Source organism: Aulonocara sp. 'chitande type north' Nkhata Bay, linkage group LG14 (assembly GCF_057382095.1).
Source record: "Aulonocara sp. 'chitande type north' Nkhata Bay isolate Kocher_YH1m ecotype deep benthic linkage group LG14, A_spYH_male_GT1.1, whole genome shotgun sequence".
Taxonomy (NCBI): Eukaryota; Metazoa; Chordata; class Actinopteri; order Cichliformes; family Cichlidae; genus Aulonocara; species Aulonocara sp. 'chitande type north' Nkhata Bay.
Window position 1 is genome coordinate 10,029,613 of NC_141357.1, and position 23,832 is coordinate 10,053,444.

At 40.2% G+C, this 23,832-nt stretch overlaps 1 protein-coding gene across 1 annotated transcript; it reads left to right on the forward strand.

The window, feature by feature from the left end:
- The first annotated feature begins 3,366 nt into the window (after window positions 1-3,366).
- mpzl3 (myelin protein zero-like 3) lies at window positions 3,367-16,674 on the forward strand. Its single transcript, XM_086260907.1, has 6 exons — window positions 3,367-3,807; window positions 7,423-7,589; window positions 12,570-12,783; window positions 13,684-13,840; window positions 15,428-15,497; window positions 15,704-16,674. The coding sequence occupies exons 1-6, from the start codon at window positions 3,738-3,740 to the stop codon at window positions 15,782-15,784; spliced, it is 759 nt and encodes a 252-aa protein (XP_086117033.1). The 5' UTR covers window positions 3,367-3,737; the 3' UTR covers window positions 15,785-16,674.
- Window positions 16,675-23,832: the final 7,158 nt, after the last annotated feature.

Below are 23,832 nucleotides of genomic sequence, written 5' to 3' on the forward strand. Positions count from 1 at the left end.
TCATGGCCCTTGACTCTTGACTACATTCAGTTCACTGCACAAAAAAAGACACGGACATGCAGACCTTCACTTAGAGCTCAGTGTGATTTGATATATGTCATCTATTATGTAAGAGAGTAATCTTGTTATCCAGCATTTATTATGCATCATTATCTTTAATGCATTATCTACAGCTGCGTGTTTATTGTGCGTCTAGAGAGCTTTACACTTGTTGTACCTGTAAACATTAATGTCCTGAATCACTGTTTCATTCCTTGCAGGTCCAGTATGCTCATACCTGCCTTTGTCACTTCAGTCTGGGTTTGTTTACTGAATTCTGATTGGTCATGTCTACAAATATGTCACTCTATACATTTGTCTGTGTGTTTGTGTGTGTGTTTGGCAGTCCATTTGTGAGCACCGATCAAAGTCTGGCCAGCTTTAGTTACTGAGTGACAGACTTTAACAGTGTCAGCAAGTCTGCAGGAGGGTTAACTAAAAATGGAAGGGGGGATGTTAAATAATTATATTTCATAGTAGAAAGAGCAACAATAATAATAATAATAATAATCAACTGTGGATGTTTAAATAACATAATGTACACCTGGATTTTTGACTTTCTAGAGCATTATTTATCTTCATTGACCAAATTTGAATGCAACACCCAAAACACTTTTGGGCAAATTAATGACACCACTCTCTGTGCTATCAATCTATTTGGCCAGGCAAGCAGAAACATGATGGGAAGGACGATAGACGCATTAAATTTTCAATGCAGCTGTTGTTCTTAACCCCTCCCCTCTCCTGTCATTGAAAGGAAACACATCGTATGCGACCGAGGTGATTGATTTCTGTGTATCTGCCCTTTGTGCATTCATCCCTCTTACCTATTTGAGAACTAAACTCCCAGGAGAGGTGCTCTTAGCCATTCCTCGCCCATGACTCATTTATCAAGCCATTGTCTTTCACAGTGTGTTCAGCATTGCCACGCACCCAGAAAACACCTCTATATTCTACGGGGAGCGCACAGTAAAGTAAATGTTGAAGAAATGATTCGTGTCTTTCTTGAACTCACTCCCTTTTCCTGCTTGTGCCGTGTCTTGCTCCGTTCCTCCTTCTCCTTCCAGTCTGCACTCCACACTCCAGAGGTGGGCTGTACCTAGCACAGTGTTGTAGAAATAAATGACTTTACACTCATTTGTGTGCACACAGAAAACATGCACAGTGAGTTGCAGAAAAAAACACTCACTGGTTATGAATACATTTATTTTAAAGGCAGAGAGTCAGCTTTATTCTCAGTGAGAGGTACAGCTTGTACAGCTATGACTAATGTTGTTGTACTTACTTGTGACAGCCTTGAGGAAAGTGCATCTGTATGCAAAACCTTTAAAATACACAAACCAGTGCAGCAGATTCGACTTTTTGTTCTTTTTACCAGCTTTTCAGTGTAAATCAGCTGATGAAAAGACTGCAGGATTCTCAGGTTTTTGCTTTTTCTTGTCTTTTTGCCCGATGGATGATGGTTCCCATATACCATCTGGCCCATGACAATTTAAGATCACCTTTATTAGCCCCATCCAGTGTTGACAACAGAAGAACGGGCCTCTTGTCCACCAGAGCCACCGGAGAGTCAGTGAGCGGGGACAGACTTCATTGTGACTGAGAAGATTTCAGCTGAAACTGAGACCCCGCCACTGTAACCAGACAGAGAGCCCCTGTATTCATCTGATGTGCCTGCATGTATCTAGGTAAGAGGCTATACTCGATCAGATTATAAGATATCCCACTACATGGAAGGTGTTAGTGCTCATTTCCTGGTAAGCCAGGAGTCCTGCATCTCAGCATCTATTCAAAAAAAAAAGAAAAAAAAGAGAGGTGGTATCCCTGCCTCAGTGTGGGAACTGTTACATAATACTGTTAACAGATACAACACAAACAGTGTACTTGTGAATGGATACGGGAGGAGGAGGAGGAGGAGAAAGCCTGTGGCCTGTGCCTCTCATCTCTGAGAGAGGGGACAAAAACTTTGCAATCAATTTAGATTCTGCAATTGACCAACCAAAGTGGTTCTCAGTCGGTTTTTCCCTGCAGAGCCCTCCTTTGGTAGATACAAATATTGTCCAAAAAAAGAGAAAAAATAAAAACAAATACTGTGTACATCCATCCCAGGGTGATGTCTTTAGGCAGAATTCACCTCCGCCACACTCACATCTCACAAGTTTACATGGAATAAGAACAAATCTATTTGATCTCTTACCATTTCATGAAACACATTAAGAAAGATTCCTAGAGATTAAGATTAAGAAAGAAGGGATTACTTGCAGAGGAAGTTAATGCCATGGTGCAATCCCTCCCCCAAGATCCTGAACTGCACATTACAAACAATTATATTAGCCTGCTGATATATTACATGTACTATTTCAGAGAGCTGGAGCCACTGTAATAGAGGATGCTGCTCTTACGCTGATGTGTCGTAAAATGAAGTTATGGAGGCCCATTACAGCAACCATAGCTGCTGTCAGATTAGAGGGGAAAAAGGTCCCTGGCAGAGCAGTTGAATATAAGAATGGAGCTGAGAATTCAGACCAAATAAAGACACAAACATCAAACGATGTGTGCAAACATGTAATTGGGGGATAAAACATAATATCCCACTGAAACTACACTGAGGCTAGAAAAACAAACCCGTTCTCCCAGTGGATATAATTATAGTGGTAAAAACATGAGATTGGGGACAGCGATAGTGGTGTAATATGCTTAGAAATACCAGGAGAGGTCCCAGTAGAGCATCGCTGGGTAGGGTTGGCTTGGGAGATAAGGCCTCCACACACAGAGGAGAGTGGGTGGGTGGGAGTTTATTGCAGTTTAATGTGGTTTCATTTCGGCACTTTTTGGCCAATGTCTATTTTAAAAACCTCAAAACAGGCGTAATAAAACAGTTTTGTTGTATTATTATTATTATTATTTAGAAATTAACCATCTTAAATACACAACACAAGTTCACATATACTTGCATCAACACACAAGAGTTGGCACACTGCCCTTTTCTGATGAATCATAAGTGAATTAAGCATAATCCTCAACCACTAAAACATATTTATTTGCTTTATTAATTAAATAACTCCAATTGGGCATTTTAATAAATAAAATAATATGCGTTATTCCTTTTTTTTGTTAAATAGTAAATCTGAGAATTCGTGGATAAAAAAACAATAATTACATTTTAGCACTCCAAACAATATGTTGATTAAAGAGCTTGTTCATACTGCCAAATTAAACATTACACAAACAAAAAAATATTTTGGTAATTACAAATACTGTTAATTTAGGGCAGCTGTGGCATAAACCTGACATCGGGTGGTCTCATATGTTTGTTATCGCTGCTTTATTCTGAAAAACAGGGTTACTACGCGAGTGTTTTGCGTCCCATCGTGGCATTTTCATGGAGTTTCTCATGCGAGTAATAAAAAACACACGAACGAATCAGGCGAGGGTCATAGCTGCATAGCTATCATAAATTGCGTCTACTTGTATTCAGCGCCTATGCTTAAAATTAATTTTACTGTCTGAGCGCCACTTCCTGATACACCTGTTTGGCAGGTAGTGGTAGGGCGGTCCGCCTAGGCGACGCTATCGGAGACTGAGTCATGAAAAATTGACTATGGGCGGAATTTTACTGAAGCTTTGACGCAACTTTGGACCTTTTTTTTTTTTTTTAAACTTCACGCATTGGAGCCCGTTTTCCCCCCAACTTCAAAATGCGTCGACCGCTCCGAAGAACCAGCGCCCTGAACGTGGTTTTGCTGTTGTATTGGCTCTGCTGTTTGGGTGAGTAGACCGAGCCCGGGCTCGGCTGTCTTGTTTTTAAACTGGAGCCTCCATACTCACACAACCCCTGTCGCGTCTTTCAAAGTTTGGGCTGGTAGGCTGGCACTTATGTCCCATTTCCGCAATAACTCGTTAAACACAGGCTGTTTAAAATTTAGTTGACGTTTGAGTTTTCAGTGTCGTTAGCTCACCACTGTTAGTTGTACATTACACGTTTCGTTTTTAAGGCTATCACATAAATGCCCAAGGCAATGGAGGCCTTCTGGGTCTAAAGCCTACTCAACACTTCCATAGACCTAGCACGCCATATTTATTTGTAGTTTTTTTCGTTTATAGCTTTTCGTTTTAGATATAAACACTGCCAGTGAATATATAATACAAACCAGTGAATACAAAATATACTAAATGTAATCCAGTAAACACCACGAAGTTGTAGTAAACTGTACTCAGACAAGTGTTAAGTCACTGTCAACTAATTAATGATTCCCTCTTGTGGTAATAAGCCTAATAATCCACAGAGGCTTGCTAATGTAGCTGCCGTGGGGGCAGGCACACACGCTCGGCTCTTAATAATAAGCATAATAATAAGACCTTATGAAAAAAAAAAAATCAGACAGTTGGTATTCAGTAACACAAGACCACGGCATTTTGCCAAAGATGGCGCTGAACTGTGGGCAGACTTTCAAAAAATAAGAAAAATAAATTGTGAAAATAGTCATGACTGTCGTGGACAACATAAAACACGGAGAGGTTGGTGTAACATCAGCACGTCCACAAACGCAGTTCTGTGAAAATGCTAGGATGCTGTGTGAAATGTAGCTAAAAACAATGCAATGATTCAAATATTTCATAAACCCAAATTTAATTGTTAATAGAATTTAGAGATCATATGAAATGTTTAAACTGAGGAAATGTATTATTTTAAGAAAAACATTAGCTCATTTTGAATTTGACGGCAGCAATGTGTCCCAAAAATTGAGACCGGGGACTTCACTGTGCACCTGGACTCTTCTATTATGAAGCCATGCTGCTGTAATATCTGCAGTATGTAGTTTTGCATGGTCTTGCTAAAATATGGAAGGCCTTCCCTGCAAAAGACGTTGTCTGCATGGGGGCATGTGCAGCTCTATAACCTGTATATACCTTTCAGCAATGGTGGTGCCAATTCCATAGGCACTAATGCACCACTGTACTCTCAAAGATGCAGGACCTATAAGTGAGCAGTGATATCAAGCCAGATTGTTCCTGTTTCCTCTTTAGTCCAAAGGATGTGGTGTCATTTCCAAAAATAATTTAAAATTTAATGCTATTCTGTGGTCAGATTATTTATGTTCTGTCTCTGTTTTAAGTGGATTTGCCTTTCTGTATTGTGTTGATGCCTCTTCTTTGCATGATAGCTTTAACCTGAATTTGTGTGAGTTTGCCCCTCGAGCACAGAGATTTCTCCAAATTCTTGGAATCTTATAGTGAATGTACTGTAGATGCTAACATATTCTTCACAATTTTACCTTGAGGAACATTGTTTTTGAAATTGTTTCACAATTTAAAGATGCCGTTTATTGCAGACTAGTGAAATTCAGCCCACCAGCATAAGCTAAAGAAAAAAAATGTGGAAAGAAATCAGCCTCTCTAAGCTGGTTTTTAATACTCAATCATGCTGCTGACCTAATTGCAATAAACCTAATTGGTTGAAAAAGTTCCCCAGCTGTTTCTTTTTAGTGCCTCTTACATTTCCAGGTGTTTGTTTTCCCCATCCTGACTTCTTTGAGACGTGTTGCTACCATCAAATTCAAAATGAGCTTATGTATTTTATGAAAGAGTAAAATGCCTCAGTTTCAAAACACGTTTTGTGTGTTATATTGTCAAAAAATATGTTTATTTGAGTTTACGTTTTACAGAGCATCCAAATTTTGTGGAATCAAGGTTGTACTAATATGGGGAGTTTTTCCTTGCAGGGTTACATAAAAACATGCTTACACAGTGTGTTCTCATCCTCGCTCTTCTACTCAAGTAAATGTCCAAAAACGAGTGTCAACATGCCCAACGATGAGCTGCCGGTGTTCCTGTCCCAGCACTGATTACGATATTATCAGCATTTATTATCTTCAAGTTCAAGAGTGGTTTGGCTTTTTGATTTCCACTGTTTTGAAGAGATTGCTTTGTTCAAGTCACCCCAAGGTCTTTGTCGATGAATCGGGCTGATTGGATGAGATCTCTTCTGCTCATGTGTTTAATATAAACTTTGGCCTTATCATGTCCCTTGGGATGCTTGGTGAAAGCAGTGGTGTTGTTCTAATAAGATTGGTTATATCAGGGGATCGCTCTGTTTTGCTTTTGGTAAATTCTTAAAGAAAATACATGTTGAGGCTTTTTCTGGAAATGAAGGGCTCTTTCATTTTTGCCCTCCAAAAGCAGTGTGTTAATGTCAGAGATAGCTGAAGGGAAAATGCAGCCGGTTTCACATAAATACTTTGTCTTGAAGGGGACAATGTTGCACCACGATGATGCTTTTATTCACTTTAGCTCGAGTCAAAGTTGGTCAGGCTGTTTTATCAGTCTACCAGTTATAGCTTCAGTCAGAAATCTATCACATAGCCAGAATTCTCATGAGCCCCAGAGGAGGTGACTGTGGCATGCACCACAGCAATGCTGACATTTCATCTTGAGACTGAAAATACCTTTACAGTTACTGCATAAAACAACAAAACAAAAAAATGGCTCCAGATGCACAGAGTCTCTCAAGGATCATTCCTGGTCATGTTGGCGATCCTCTACATTTTCTGTATTGCTATCAGCAGCAGTTTTATGCATTTATTGAAATAACCATGTCTGGATGGATTGGCCACGAGAAGCTTGGTGTCTGTGGTTCAGAACAAATCATTTTGGCAAAGCTGTCGGCTAGATTGCTGTGAAATTTGCCACAGATCCCTAAGGTCCTATTAGGGTAAATGGAACTGATTTTTTTTTATTTATTTTTTTTATGTAGTGTCACATCGCGCCAAACTTTGCACTTTATTTTTACTGCTAAGTAGCAATCAACATGTTAAACAAAGATATTGAACAGGGTGAAATTTCAAACCTTGCTGCACAGTCTGTCCACTGTGTTTTGAATCCAGTCTTCATGGTGTGTGTGCAAGCACTAGCAAGAGAAGCCGTTTGTTTGTTTGTTTGTTTTGTTTTGTTTATAGGTGTAGTTGAGCGGTTTGTTGTGGACAGTGCTGATGTTGAGTCCCTTGGTATTATCACTGAAGAAATGACAATGAAAAGCCATCTAGAGCGAGACAGAGCTGAAGGCCTCTGAGAGATACAAATGTAAAACAAGGTCTGTCCAATTCAGCAAGAGAGTCGGATGAGTAACTTGCATTAGCGTCAGTGCGTTCTGTGTCTATCCGGAGGACGTTGTTACCTTGGTGTGAGCATATTTGCACACTCTATTTTGCAGTGGGTAAAACGTCACTCACATTGTGTTCTCCTTCCTGCTTTACACACAAATATACATAAATCTGTACATGATAGTGCCATTTTTTTTCTTTTTTTTTTTTTCTGGCTGGCTTTCATCTCTGACCAGCGGATCTCTCTTCTTCTTTTTTTTCTACTATAATATTTCACCTCCAGCTCCTTCCCCAGTCTCCTCCATCACAGTGACTACACCACCAGAGGTCCATGCATCTAAAGGAGATACTGTCACATTGTCCTGTTCATTTACTTCCACAAGTAGGCCAACTAGTAGGATGACAGTTGACTGGTCTTACCGGCCGCAGAGCGGAGGTCCACCAATGATGGTGAGTATACTTTTATCCAAATTAACTTCAAGGCTGTGTTGCAGCCAGTGTTGCAAAATAATGTGTGTGCTTTATTTGCAGCCATAACTGCCGTGAAATGTTAAAGTCTGTAATGTTCAGTCAGCTCTTTCAGAAACATGCATTTTTTCTAAAACACCTGTAATTGACTCATTTTGGGAGTTTTACACATTAAAAGATAATTGGACAAGAGAACAAATAAACACTGTAGTGCACCGGCTGAATGTAGATGTCAGTTGAAAGTATTACTCTGTAAAAGATCATAGAGAGATCAAAGCTGTGCTTCCAGTAATGACATTATTTACTGAACTAACTAATGATGACTTATTATCACACATGAAAATTAGAAGACCACGACTATAATTTGGTAACAGATAAACAGGATTATGGGGTTGTTGATTTTTTTATTTTTTGTTTCCTTCGCAGGATAATTACTGTTCTCAGTAGCCGATTTTTCTATGTCAACGGTTCATAGATTCATTTATTGGTGGCTGTCTGTCTATACATTTTTTTTTTTTTTTAAATATGGAGTGCTGGTAAGACTTTTTTTCAATTCAATTTAATTCATACAGCGCCAAAACAGCAGTCACCTCAAGGCGCTTCATATTGTAAGGTAGACCCTACAATAATACATACAGAGAGAAACCCAACAATCATATGCACTTTGGCGACAATGGGAAGGAAAAACTCCCTTTTATCAGGAAGAAACCTCTGGCAGAACCAGGCTCATGCTGTGGAAGAGAGCCAGAGATTAAGACAAAATCTCTGACACTGACTGTAGAAATGTAATGCATTTTGTGAAGTCTTTGTAATTAGATTTCATTGAACTGAAATAAAAAGTGTAGCTGAACTAAACATGACTCAGCCTGGCAGGGAAGGAGCTATGGATTATTAAGGTGGGGCAAAACAAGACAAAACAAGAAAATCCTTGTGAAACATGTCAGATACGTTGCTTCACAATCACTGTAGGCTGAAGTTATAGTTGGAAGATAAAATATAGACTCCAGACAGTATTTATATATCTAAGGTCCTCCTGACCTGCACTTCATGTCTTCTTTCTTGCTTTCAAGGGGCCAGAGTTTCTTGTCATAAAGTCTTTCAGAGATTTTCTTTTCTCACTGGTTGTTTTTTCACTTATTCTCAGTACAGTCCTTCATAAGCAACATAACACTGACCTAGGAATCATTCAAGCATTGAAAAGGCACCTAACTCATGGGATGAACCAGTGCTATGTCTACACGTAACAGACATCTTGGCAAAGAGCCCATTTTAAATTTGATCTTTAGGCCCTCTGTTGCAAAACACATCATTTGTACACATTTCTTCAGCTGAAAATCTGAAAAACACCCCCAAAAAACAGTTTAACAGACATAAAATATTTTTGAACTTGCAGGGCCTCACACAGAAATTGTTCATAAGACAGGCTTGTGACACGCATTGCCACTTTGTGCAAACACAGCTTGTTTGAATATGTGATTGCTTTATTTGCATTCATGGCCAGCTCGACTTCGCTTGATTTCTGAACGTACCTGTACACCTGCTGTGATAGCGGCAACACCCTCAAGTAAATTCAGTTTAATTACAATTTTGTTTATGCCAAATTCATCTGATTTATGAGCCTCGGTGTGAAGAGAAAAAGAAAAGTCCACGTTTTACCCATTCATGTTCCAGTCCATCTTTTGTGGCTTCCTCGGTAAAACCCCAGAAAGTGAGCTACCTTAATAGACCCCTCCTCATGCGATGGAATTGTGGTCTTGTTCGAAGTGCGTTGAAATGTATCCATCCTAACCCATAACTGCATTCAGTCCTCTAAGTGTGGCTTGAGTTTCACTGACCAATCCACTGGAAACACACCACATCATTTAAGCATTTCCATTTGTACTTTAAGATAGCCATCCACTGTGGTTCTGTGTAATTGCATTTGGACTGTGAGAATCCATAGTGTGGTAGCTGCAACCCTCTATGCAACCATTTCCTATAGGAGCACTTGAAGTAAAGTAGAGGCTAATGCTTTGTGGCTCTGCAGATATGGAGTTCTGCTGGTTCACTCTCATTAAGATGTAGTTGTGTGGAGGGAGAGATGCATGTTATATTAGCGTTGGGGAGCCCACTTTTCCTGCAGTTCATCAGAACTAACTCAACCTAAATAAAAAGAGGCAGGTTCCTGATGCGACCAGTACATACAAATAACAATTAGAAACTTCCAGACTTGCTTCTAAGCCTTCATTTACTTCCCATCCAATTTCATTTGCAGTTTTGGCTGCTTTATTGGCCTGTGTGTCCCTGCTCGTATATCATGCTGGGAGAGGCCATGAATAAGCATGTGAAAACCTCTATCAGAAAATATAATTTTGCTGCCAAAGCTTTAGTGTCAATCTGAATTGCTGCAGTGCTTCAGTGGCTTACATAATTACCTCCAGTCCTGATGAGAATTAATTTTGTAGATTGGCGAAGAGAGGTTGAATGTTCAATCAAATATCAGTGGAAGCTGATGGTAATTGAAGGATTTGGCTATTGGGTTTTGCTGAATAATGTTACATTAAAATCTATTATTATGATCTAAAAGTTGCTGCTAAGCTTCTCAAGTCAGGGGAAGCATTTGTTTAAATGTAGGTGGTCTCAGTTGAAAACAGTCTTCCATCCTTAGTCATGCTGCAGCATCTCTCATGAATTCAAAAGTACCTTTGGGTCTAATGTTTGTTTTCAGCCTGAGCAGAGTCTAGTAGTAGTAACTGATTTCAAGCTTTTCTCATGTAGGCTGAGCTCTGCCAACTTTTAAATGATCAACCAAGAGTGAGCAACACTGATATGACCATCTTTATCTTTGCCCGCCTCTACAGCACGAGGCTGTAAAAGCATAAAACCTTATCAATCCTAGTAATTATCCAGGTGATTCTGTGGTTTTGCTTTTTTCCTGCCTCAGTTTATTGTGAACATCATATGCAGTTATCCTTGTTGACAGTGTTCACAGAGATTTGCACATTTCAGGCAGTAAATGTATAAACTTCAAACAAGGCAAACGTTTTTACCTAATCTTGATTTTTTTCAAAGTAAATATTGTTCTGAGTTTGTGAAGCCAGTTTGAATACATTATAAATAATATAAAACTTTATTGTGTTTGTTCAGTTTTATTTTCATGTACTTTTCAGGAAAAGGAGGGATTATATTTAGGGTTTGTAGCACTTTGTGAATGGTTCATGTTTATCAGATTTCCTGAGCACAAAGAATCACTGCATTAGTGGCTTAGATTATCTCTGCTATCAGTTCTACTTGAGCGTACTACTTGTCATTATGTGTATTAGCTCAAATACTTGTCTGGTTAAGTTGTAGGAAATTACATGTATGTTTAGCGGTCTCTGGGCATGGATTCATCTGTATTTATATTGGAAATTGTTCGGAAAATGTTCTGTGTCTAAATTGCCATATGTCAGAAGCGTAGTATGAGTTGCGAGGACAGCTCAGGCATCAGCCACGTGAAATCAGTCGCAAAGAGCACTAAAAACTTTGTTTATTAGCAGGTTGTTGGAGCCATCTGTAGTTTGCATGAAAGATGCTAACCTCTCTCCAAACACCTGGCTTTTTCTCTCCAGGCAGTGAAAAGTGCAGTGCAAACCGAAATGGAGAACATTTGCTTTACTGCTACAACAAACAGATTTCAAAGGTCTGCGTTTCCTGTTTGCACCACACTTTTCAGTTTCACTACCATTTGGTGAGTAGTTTGTGTTTGTCGGCATTTCATGTGCAAACTATGGGTGACTGTCAGCTAACAGAGCACACACTCAACAATTTGTAGGTATTTTGCGCATGCGACACCAACAACTTTGCACGTGTTTTCAGTGGGTTGTGACATAACTGCAAACAGTTTCTTAGTGGGTTGACGGCAGCTCTGTCAACAACTCTTTCACTTTTTTGATGTTCAGATCAACACTAGTTAAGATTTTGCTTTTTAAAACTTACTGTAACATTGTAAGTTGTTGTGATCTTGTTTAATATCATCTGTGTTTGAGGAGGCGTGCACGCAGTAATACTGAGAGTAAAAAAAGGTGGAAACTGGTGCGATTATAAATAACAACAGTGTTTAGGTCAAATCTGGTATTGCTGTGGAAATAGATAATTATGTTTTTATCTTAATAAAGGAGATTCTTATTAAATCCTGTGTTTCATGTTGGTGGAGTTTTATTCACATTATTCAAACAGGAGCAGAAAACCATGACAATACAAATACATACTTTCAGACTGTATTCTTTACCCTTTTCTTGTTTGTATTTTATTTGTTTACTTTCATTTTCTTTTCCTCCATGTCTGTGCGTATTGTTGTGTCATAAACTTAATAAAGCACACATTCTGCACTCTTAGTTTACTCTGTGCAAAACATGTTCTGTCGTGTTTACACATTTTTATCCCCCTCTTTTCCACCCACATGCACAGCACACTCATTCTCCGGATGTCATGTTGTAGAGAGGTCTGGGTCAGCTTGATGTGGGAGTGATAAAAGGGATGGAGTTTGTTGTTGAAAACAGACTGATGTGGTAAATGTTAAACACAGACGTAGATTCATTTTTTTAAGGCTCCTGCAGAATTGTGCACTAGCGTGAATGTCCTTTGGGAGTTGCTGGATTTTATTCGTATTTCTCAGACGGAACAAGGAGCCCTCTTCCCTCTGTCAACAATGTTGCCCAAGGAAAGGATGTCCAACCGCCATCTGTTTCTCCAGACAAGTTAGATTTGCAAATGATGAGTAGTATTATGTGCTCGCTGAACAGGAAAATGATCATTAATTTACACAGTTTTAGGCGTTAGTCTCCTAGTGTGACACAGCAGGTTGAAATATGCACAATGCATAGCCACATTTCACTGCACAGCCTTCCTGCACACTCAAATATCATTTTCAGCTTGCTCAGGCTATTTAACCACTCCTCTGTCTTTCATATAAAGATGTAAGATGTCTTTTTCTCCTTTCAGTTTCTCCACTTCTCCTCACGGGCGTACCCGCCAACAGAGGGTCAGTTCGGCGGTCGAATCCGGTGGCAAGGCACCCCGGCACGTGGAGATGCTTCCATCTCTTTAATCAATGCCACACTGAATGACAATGGGACCTTTACATGCACAGTCAGAAACCCACCTGATGTCCACGGGTCCACGACTTCACACACTGTACTTACTGTCACACCAAGGGGTAAGATGCTAACCTAACAAGTCAAATCCTTGTCTTGCATTCAGACTCTTTCTGTGTTTGTCCTGACTTCAACTCAGGTGTCTGGTTTTGGTGCCTCTCATTATCAGTTGTACAGTGTGTGCATTCCAATGCCAGCCTCACAGTTTAATGGATGGCAGACTAATCCAAACATCCATGTTGTGTTTGTGTAAGCCTGTCATGATTTAAGCATTTGGTCTCACATGTATTAACCTGCGTCAGCTATGAGTGTACGGTAGATGATTAGAGAATGACTGGAGTGTAGCTCATCACATTTTGAATTGCTTATAAAAACCTAGAAGGGAAGATTGAACCCACTCTTGTCTGTGCAGTTTGTAACTCTGGTACGTAAAATGAACATGTGAAATGTTGACTGTATTTTTCCGGGAACGGCTTCCACCCAACCAGGAAGTTGCTATTCTCTGCCAGGGAAGAGTCTGGCATGTAGCCCCACTGTAATGGCCCATTGTTGTTTTTTTCTCTTTCTGTACAGCTTAGCAATGAACTTTTTGTCAGGGAGCTTTGGCGATATGCTGGTTGGTGGATTTGTTACCTATGGGTAAAGACAGGCAAGCTGTTCTAATCAGCTGCTGGATTCAGCTGCATATTTACTGTAAAGACGTGAGCCATGTGTTTTTTCATCGCTTCTCTGCAAGAATATTACAAACTGTTTCACGTTTTCCGTGCTATCATCAACTGTATAGTGGCACTCATAGAGCTGCTGTATATACTATGTATACAGTTTACAGTCTGTGTGACAGTGTGTGTGTGTATATGTGGTGACTGCCAAGTGCAGATTTGTATGAAGTCCTGTAGATGTGTGATCATAAACATCATGTAACTGTGCCCCTGATGACCAAACACTCTTCTCCTCCTCCTCAGTGCCCAGCATTCGCTTCTCAGATGTTGCAGTCCTCCTTTTTTTCATCCTCCTTCCCTCTGCTGTCATAACCCTCATTCTTATTGGACGGATGATGTGTCCCAAGAAAGAGCGTAACCAATCAAAGGCCCACAGATCACCCATAGAGGTCACAGAGGGGTGAGTAGATGCATTCTGCCAATCACTGGTGAGGCTCTCCAGGGGATAATGATGGTCACAGCAGGTGATAAATAGGATTGGTGGTTATAGACATGCTTTTTCAAATGGATTTAATAAACGTTAAACAGGAATCTAAGTTTTTAAAATGGGTGTTTGCTTCTGAAGAGTGGCTATCAATCACTCTTTAACTGACTTCTCGCTGGTATGTCATGTGATTAGAAGTCACATAGGGTTTCAGCCAGTACTGGCTTGTTTTTCACTGGTTCACACAGGAAGAAGCTTTTAAAACAAGTACTGGCTTGCAGCTGTGGTTCACATTAATCTTAGGTGCTCTACGAACATTATATACTTATATATAAGCAGCTTGCCACTGTTACCATTATCTTTTTGAAAAACTGTTTCATCTTTGTCTTTTGACTTTTTCCTGTTTTTATACTGTTAACTACACTCAAATACACCTTTACAGTAAAAAACAAGAGAATAACAAAAATTGGCTATTTAACACTGAATAGAAAACTTGTAAAAAGGCCAAAATATTTTAATTAGAATATATCTATCAGTGATCTTTGTATTTGCTGAAAATCTGATGTTGTTACCTTTGGGTGAACTAGCCTGTCTTCCTTGTTTTTGGTCTTTATGCTTTGCCAAGCTAACTGAGCGCTTGCGTCATCTTAATGCTTAACTGACATAATTAAATGGGATTCATTTTAATAGGGAATTATAATTTCAAACATTTATTTTGTATTTATTGAGGAATAATTGTCTGAGTGCTAACGTCTGTTTGTGGTGTAAATCCAGTGTTTCCCACAGTTTCATATTTCATTTGTACTAGTATATAAACATATTTATACAAATGTATGCATCAGAAATGTGCACACACTGCTGTCTGTCTGGAAATATACTTTAAAATAATATAGTGTGTAAGGTGCTCCTGTGCAAAGATTTTAATGGACAGCTACTTTGTGGAGCTGAATAACAGGGTTTTAAAATCAGTTTGCCTCTCCCTCCCTCCCTCCCTCTGATGAACGTCCATGATGGTAGTCCTTGCTCTGCTCTGAGCTCACACTACAAAACATGAAACAATTCTCCTGTAGCTTAGAAGGAAACGTTGAAACCAGAGTGGCCCTAGTTTGCAGCGGATCTCCACAGCAAAATAAATACTACAGCTGGAGTCAATGCGACTGTGGCATGAGAAACTCTCTAACGAGACATCAGTGACGTATCGATGACTGCCACAATGGTGACCTAGCGAGTGAGCCAGCGGGAAGGTAATAGTCCACTATTAGATTTATGGCAGATGGCATTGTTCTTTCAGATGAAGAGGAAAAAGCTAAACTGGGTCTTCAAATAGTTTAACAGCTGATAATATATCCTAAATTGCTGCCCAATTATAGACTGAATGTGGCAAACATGGACATAAGTGGAAACAACAAATGGAGAGCCTCAGTTGAAAAGTACGTGTTTTATTGTGGGCTTGAAAGGTGATTTGTACGTACTGTATCTAAACAGCACAGGCAGGTTTTTACTTTGCAAACATGTGATTATGTCGTTCTTAACTATCTTTGCTGTCCGTTCTGCATTCATCAGGGATGAATATGGCATCCCAGGATACACACACAAAGAAGATAGGGCCAAATGCCGTGACCTATATGTGATGGTAAGAGTACAGAATTTCTACAAAGCCATAAATAACTTACTGAGACATGTCTGCGAGATACATTTCACATGATTCATTTTACACGACCTCGGTGTCTGACAACAGGACTTTGGGATTTGTAAATTATTGATTAATTTTTTCCTGTGTAGCTGTTCTGTGTCTTTGTGTGTACCTGTCCATAAGTATTTCTTCCTTTTCTTTTCCAGGACTCAGACGAAGAGTATTACTTAAAAGACTTTAAAAAGAGGCCTCCTGAAGCCGAAGGCTATGCTGACTCCCACTGCTAGAGAACCCCGGTGGTCAGGAGATGTAACTGCAGCCTGGTGCTTTATAGGAAATCAATGCAGGATTTCTATCTTCTATGTCACAGTCCACCACTCAGCCACTCCACCACTTGGTGATGAGGTTTGTTTTGGTGACCTCTTTGGTAAATGCTCCATATATTTAACACTATGCAAATAATTAGATTTTCTTTTGTATTCCCAAGCTCATGCACCCCCCCCCCCCCCCCCAAAAAAAAAAAAAAGCTAGAATTTATAGGCTGTTTTGACTGTTTTCACACGACGGAGCTGGGGATGAAGAGAAATCTAAAGTCTGTGGTGTGAATATGGTATTTACTTTTTATTCTGTGTGCACAAAGCACCATGGCTGGTACTGTTTGGCAAACTGTCCTTGTGTATGCAATGCATGCAAACACAAATATTCTTTTCTTTTGTTTTTTTTGTTTTTGTTAGTTTTTTGGAGATGCATACATTTTTTTTTTTCTAATTTATTGCCTCCATCAGAGTGGCTGTGTGATATCTGTCAGTGTCTCTGTTTTACTCTTGTGGAACATTTCTGTCATATCATTAATATTTGTAAAAAAATAAATAAAAACTAAACATTAACTGAGATCACTCATGGTATTTATAGTCAGTACTCTGTTTCACTTCCAGCAATAACTGTATGCATTTGCTTTTGGATAGTTGTTTGGAGGGAAGTCCTGTGTTTGACTGCAGATGTGGTTATGTAATGTAATATAACGGTTTTGGATGCACACCGTGCTTTTGCATCTCTTTTTCACAAATAAATTGAGCTGATTCTTTTGGCTTTGTAAGAATGCTTTAAAAAATGATTGTACTTTAATATAAAGAAATTGTTAATTCTTATTTTTTTTTATTAAAGTGATGGATCTGTATTTAACTTCTATTGAGACAGTTTGATGTTGAAGTTCATGGCGCACTGCCACCATTTTCTCCCTTATTCTCCTTGTTTGCTCTGTTGCACTATTCATGAATGGATCTCTTCAACTATTCATGAACGTTCTTGAATATTCCTTTAAAAACTCTGAGGACACGCTGGAGTCTTGGAACTACTTGTAAATTTGTGGTTGCGTCTGTCTCATCTACACAGTCGTGGGCCTTGAGAGACATGAAAAGATCCAATAAACAGTCTCCAGCAAAACGCACTGAAAGCGACAAGTCCTCAATCTGTCTCATTTCTTTTCTATTTCTCAGCCTGCTCATTCATGTCCTCTAGGTTTTAATAATTCACAAACTGCTGTGGTGAAACAGTTATTCCTCCTTCATCTGAACTGCCATGGCAACAGCTTACTCGTGTCAAGCAGGGAAAAAATATATTTAAAAAAACTGATTGAAGAAAGGAAACCGTTGGACTGTTGCCTGGACTCAAATTTCTGGATAAACCTTGTTTAGGAGACGCTTCAGATGTTCTGTTTTCCATGCTAAGAGGATATAGTATCACTCCTGTCTCATAATATCACTTACCTGCAGAGATTTACTGCTCCAAATATTGAGCCACATAACATCCATCTTTCTAAATGCTCAATTATGCAAAACATTTTGCAGAACATCTGTTTTTATCAACCTAAAGTCTGCCTTTGGGTTTAGTAGCGATTATGACTTTCCCCTAGTGGAAGTGCTGCAGATTTACCTAAATTTATTTGTGCTGTCGGATATTGTTACTGGCTGGAAATCGGAGAAAGTGTTGAAAGAAACTCCTCTAAAGCAGCATCTCGTGGAAAGTAGACCCAACAATGATCAATAAACCATCTGCTCCCCCACTGGGAAAACTCACTACCACTGAGTGTTAGTGATTGCCACATGGTCTTTATAGCCCGTAAGTGTTATGTTTGGACCTAAAATCAGACACACATGGTTATCGTTTGCGTTGTATTATTCGACCTGTTGCAAAAGCAATAAGTGCTCTTCAATAATGCAGATATCCCACGTGTAAACAGAGCAAGCAGTGAGCTTAGGGTGGAAAATTGGCACAGTGACACTGAAAGTCCTGGTCAGCTGGGGACTTTCCTGTGTGGTTGTTCTCCCTGTGCTTTTACATCAAAGACATACTTGCTGGTGCAACTGGTGAGTGTAAACTGGTTGTGAGTGTATTTCCGTCTCAGTAATAGACCTGGAAGAATCTGGAACCACTGGGTCCAAAACCATTAAACTGGTGAACAAGTTCAAATGGCTGTTTCATTGCCTCTCCGGACACACTGTGTCCACATGGTGTCGCATTCAGAAACAGATCATTCATCCCAGATCACTCCACACAGCTATCTGCACTCTGCCTGCCCATCAATAAGACATTCAGAGAGTGCAGAATCGAGTTTTTGTGTCTGCAGGTGTAAACTAGCACAGTCTGCCTGCTGATGATTAATGATTAGCCTTAGTCTGTATTTTCATTGAAGTGAATTAGATTTATGTAGACAGGGCAAGATTTCAAATACAATACTTAATACACAAATGACCCTGGACATTTGTTTTTTCCATGGGGGGGAAGATGACCAGCTATGTCAGCAACAGTGGTAATGTTTCAGGCTAGCATTGAAGTTGCCTTCAATGCTAGCATAAACATGTAATTTGACATGAGCAGAAAATGTTGGAGCACTGCAATTTCTGGCCACAACAGCACCTCCACCACTTAATTTAGACAATATTATTGTCCAAAGGCTTCATATATAAAATACTTTTCAAGATATATTTTTTTGAAAATGGTCCATCAACCCACTTTTGCACCGTTTTTTTGCACATTGAAATTTGAGGCGATGTTTGAACATAAATATCTCAAAAACTATTGAAGAAAAAAGACATAAGACTTTTCACTGCTCTTTCCTGAATCATTAACATGATTCAGGATATTTAATTTGGAACAGATACATTAAAAATGTCTGAGTGTTCAGTTCAAATGAAAAAAAAAAGTCCCATACTTGAGCACATGCTAATAAAATACATCAGATTGTGTGTTGTTACATTTCACAATAATGCAAAAATAGAACACGAATAATTACTGACAAAAATAAAGAGAGTGATACTTTCATCAACTTTCATGCTGGATTGAGCAAAAATGAAAAAAACAAAAATCAGCACATAGTCTAATCCAGACAGAACAAAACTCTGGAGTTTCCAGATGTGGACTTTTCATATTTTAACCATATCTGACATTTTTTAATATATCTGTCCCATATTTTAGAATCTGATTCATTTTGATAGCATGAAAGACCAGTAGAAGAAAAAAGGCTTTTATCTTTAACAGTTTTTGAAATATTCATGTTCAAATATTGCCTCAGATTTTGATATATGAAAAGTGGGGCTTGAATGTGGGTCAACGGACCGTTTTTCAAAACAATACATATTGAAAAGTATTTGAAATATGAAACAAAATCCCAAAATTTCACAACAGTCATTACATTTGATTGATCCTTGCATTTTTATCAAACATTCTTATGCAAATTGGAAGTGGTCGAGCAGAAAACATTCAAAAACTCCCCGCTCCCTCCACCCGTAACCTTCTGTTTTTGCTTTTAGCATTGTGCTCTCTTAAAACAACTTTAAACATAAAATTACTGTCTATATAGTACTGCAGTGCATATGTATTTACACTTTCTTAAACATATGAAAGAAAGTAAAGAAGAGAAATATCACTACACAAGCACACATCCCACCCGTGCATATCCATCTTTGCATCACTGCTTTTTCTTAGTATTTACTTTTATTCGATCTTACTTTCACTGAATCTCAGTTGTGGTTTCTTTCCAATCATGCTTAAAATTTACTCAACAGTGAGTCATTTTATTACTTGTGATGCTGTGTCTGCTTCCACTTAGTCCACAAGATTTGTTCCCCCTTTTTTCTCCAATGTTAGTTTTTTCGGAATAGTGACACACACAATGCGTCACCTAGCAGGCGAAAGCATCAGACCAGTCACCTTGCATGGTAATAATACGTTTGAGTGCAGGCAGGCCGCTCAGCAGGCCACTTATTTGCTTTAACGTGACAGCTGATCCCTGTAATCAACGTTGCTGCCGTGTCAGTCACCAGACACGAGACAGGCCTGGATTTACCACTGCAGTGCCATCCTATCAGTGTTATACTTTCATATCATTGTATAGATAGTTCCAGTATTCTGATGGTTTGGGACTTTATGCTCTGGGTTTGTTATGTGGGTTATAAAGCAATGCAATCGGTGCCGACAGCCTTTATAGAACACCTAAAGAGTCTGTTTATTTGCTGCTCCTTTAATATCATGTTGTTTAAGAACACGCCCTCATTGAGTGAGTGATGCATGTGAATGTTGCCTGGACTGAAAGCACTGGTTAAAAATAACTTGTAGTACACTTTATGTACTTTATTTGAATTTCGCAAAAAAGCTCTTTGCAACTTTTAAACTCCATCCACTTGTGAAGTGTAGTGTGCTCCACAGTACTGATTAAGTACACTCATTTGTACCTTTGACTTTTAGGTCCTCATCCTAAAGGAAATGAACTGATTAAAACGGTGATGGTCGATTAGATGCCCTTGGTTTGTGCATTCATATTCCTGCAGCATGTATAATTTGCAGCAGGTAGAATCTCATTGTCTCTCACAGATACAGTGACCTTTCATACTCCGGATGAGGAGCTTCATCACAACTAGCCTGAAAGGGCAGACAGCACTGCAACAAATACAACACACTGTGGATTTACATGTAAAAAAAAAAAAAAAACCCTTCAAAAACCAATATTAATGGTTTCATATGAACAAGCTCATAAGTTAGTTAGTTAATTAGTTAGTATTCAGTTGCCTTTGAGCTGAGCTCTGCATATGCTACAGGTTTATATAAATCTATATAACACTGCTCTGTGAGGAAGCACGCACAAACAGACCGAGCAGCAAACGAATAGCTGATCATTTGATCATTAGACAAACGTGTCGACTCGTGTCCTGAACGTTATATTTAATGACAGAATACACCAATCACAAAAAAGGAAGCTGTCTGTATTTCCACTTAACTGTTGCCAGAACTAGGCTCTTGAGCGTTTCTCAGTACTGGCAGATCGCTGTTGTGTTATTGATCTCTGTGGTCGGTGCAGCAGCAGACTCAGCCGCTTAACAGAACAATCAAGTCACTGGACACACATTAGCATACAGTGAAGAGTGAGCAGCTTCTTTTGGGCTGGGTTTATTTCCTGTCAACTGCTGTTCAGTCTGTTTGCAACTGCACATGGATTGTTTTGCAGGAGCAACCACTCTGGCTCTGTTTCTTTATCTGCCACTTCTTCAGATCACACAGCGAGCCTAATCTGGCTCTTTGGAATTTGAGTGTTTGCAATTCCTAAGTTTTCATTTACATACACCCCCCCCTCCCCTTTCTATTTTTTTGAATAAGAAGATTAGGATTGTGTTTTGTATTCCTCTCTGAAATGATTTGTAGCACTGCTCCCAGTGGGCATTTGATTTGAAGTGTCACTTGATGTTTAAATATTGATGCTGATCATCAACATGCAAGAAAATTGCATTTATTTAAATTCCGACTGTGTTTGGATGAAAACCTCTGGGTAAACAGAATCATAATCATTTTGATGCGAAACAGCAATTACTTTAGTGAGGTGACAGTCAGGTGTTCACTTTAGATTTGATAGTCAGTTTATTTCATCCATCCATCCATCCATCCATCCATCCATCCATCTATCCATCCATCCATCCATCCATCCTCATTTGCTTATCCAATTCAGGGTCATTTATCTCTGCTGCCATAGGGCAAGAAGCGGGATACACCCTGGACAGGTTTCCAGTCTGTCACAGCACTAACACAGAGGGACTGACAACCATTCGCACTCACATTCACACCCCTGGGCAATTTAGAATCACCAGTTAACCTAACCCCACTAACTGCATGTCATTGGACTGTGGGAGGAAGCCAGAGTACCCGAAGAGAACATGCAAACTCCAGACAGAAAGGTCCCGGCCAGATGGTGGATTCAAACCCAGGACCTTGTTGCTGTGAGGCAGCAGTGCTCGCCACACCAGTGATATCTGCAATACTGTCGAAGAAAGTCAACAAATGTTGACATTTCCTTGGTGGATGCCAGAATGGATCCTCACAGCAAAAAAAAAAGAAAGAAAAGAAATTCCTGGGTTTGAATCGTGGCAAGGCCTCCTGCTTTAAAAGTAAATCATTCTGCCTATTTTGGTGCAGAAAGCTCTTGGAATAGAGATGATAAGTGTCAGAGCTTCATTTCCCAGTTATGCACATAGTTTTCACCCTCAAAGAACATCTGATGTTGGCTTCACTTTACAGAAGCGGGATATCTGAACTGCTTCAGAACAGAAAAAGGCACCTCCCCTTCAGGAAAGCGCTTATCTGGTTATTACAGCGGGATGTGGGATGTGGACTGTGAGCTGGACATCTTTAGTATGAATGTGCACAACTGTGGAAAAGTAAAACAGGGCAGAGTCATGCATACTCAGCAGAACCCTGCATTACTACAGTATCTGTGTCACTGGCCGTGGTTTGCCATGATGACACATCGTGATGATGTAGGATGGCCAAGTAATGGTGCTAGATTTTTTTTTTTTTTGCCTTCCCTGTGTGGCAGCAGTGACCACCGAGAAGGCTGAGGCTCAGCGTTGCAGGTTAATGATTTCCCTTCAGTGAACTGCATGTGGAATAATCCTGTAAAAGAGAAGAATAGCAAAGCGCAACCCCCCCTCAGGTCTTCTCCTCCTCCTCCTCCTCTTTTCCCTGCCTCCCTATTCCATCCCTGGCTCAGTCTGTCTCCCCCGTGTTCTCCATCCCTCCCTGCATCCTCATTGTGTCTGTAGCATCTGCTGGTGCTCGCCGGTGTCAGAGCGGGGGTGGGGACTCTTCTGACACCGCTGTGCGTGTCTGTGTGCATTATGAAAGGCAAATACAGAGTGTGGGTGTTTGCATGACCATGCGCCTGCAAGCCTCACTGTATTGGTAATGGCTTGAGATGTGATTCTAGGGATAATGCATGCCTAGTGCCTGCTTATTAAGCCCAGAGTGTGTGCAAATGTGGACACAGAGGGAGGAAAGAAATGCAAAACAAAAAAAAGGGGTGAAAAAAAGCAGTTTGCTTCTCCTGCTTGTCTGCCACACCCGGCCTTCTTGCTTCCTCCTCCTACCTTCATTCCTTCCTTTTTTCTCTATGTCTATCTCTTTCTCTCTCTCTCTCTCTCTCTCTCTCTCAGACACACACACTCCTCCTCCTCTTCTCTTCGAGTCTATCTGCTGGTGTTTCCATGAGAACAGAGAGCGCTGGTACGGGGAAGCGAAGGGAAGGGAAGGGGGGGGTGGGCTGGCGGATCGGTGGTGTGGGGTGACGTGTCCTAAAAGCAAAGAGTGTGTGTGTGTGTGTGCGTGCGTGCGTGCGTTTGAACGATCATCACTGCTCTCTTTCACACGTCTATCCTGGCCAAGAGCTGCTCCCTGACTGTGCCAGAAAACATGCTTTTGGCATTGCTGTGGTAATTTGGAAACAGGGCTCCCGGGCTTATAATGCTGATCTGAGATCCAGAGTCTGTAACACTCCGAGTCTGAGAGGGATTCTGAGCAATCAGAGGAGGCAACTTCCATTTGGGAGCCACTTAACAAAAAGAAAAAGAAGAAGAAGAAAAACCTCCTTAAATGTTATAGAAAGGGGAGGGGATAAAGTAGTGAGGCTATGTGGGTGTTGAGGGCAAAAAAAGAGAGACAATGAAACGGCTGAAAGAAAGATGTATCAATAGACCAAACTGAGGGGAGGTATCCAGTCATTTATTAAGGGAGAGGCTTTTTTAGGGTGGGGCCGCAGCTTTTGCTGGAGCCAGGCTGTAAGGGAACAAGAAAGAGGAGGAGGAGGAGGTGGGTGAGAAGATGTAGAAGAGAGGAGTGCCGATCTAAAAGAGGTGGTGGTGGTGGTGGTGGGGGGGGGGGGGGTCATCACTATGAGTGAGAAGAGGACGAGGAGGTGGAAGAAGAAGAAGGAAAGGAGGAGGAGGAGGAGAGAGAGCGAGAGGGATGATGGAGCGAGGAGGGAGGCAGAAGGGAGGGGTTTAAAGGGTGGGCTCGC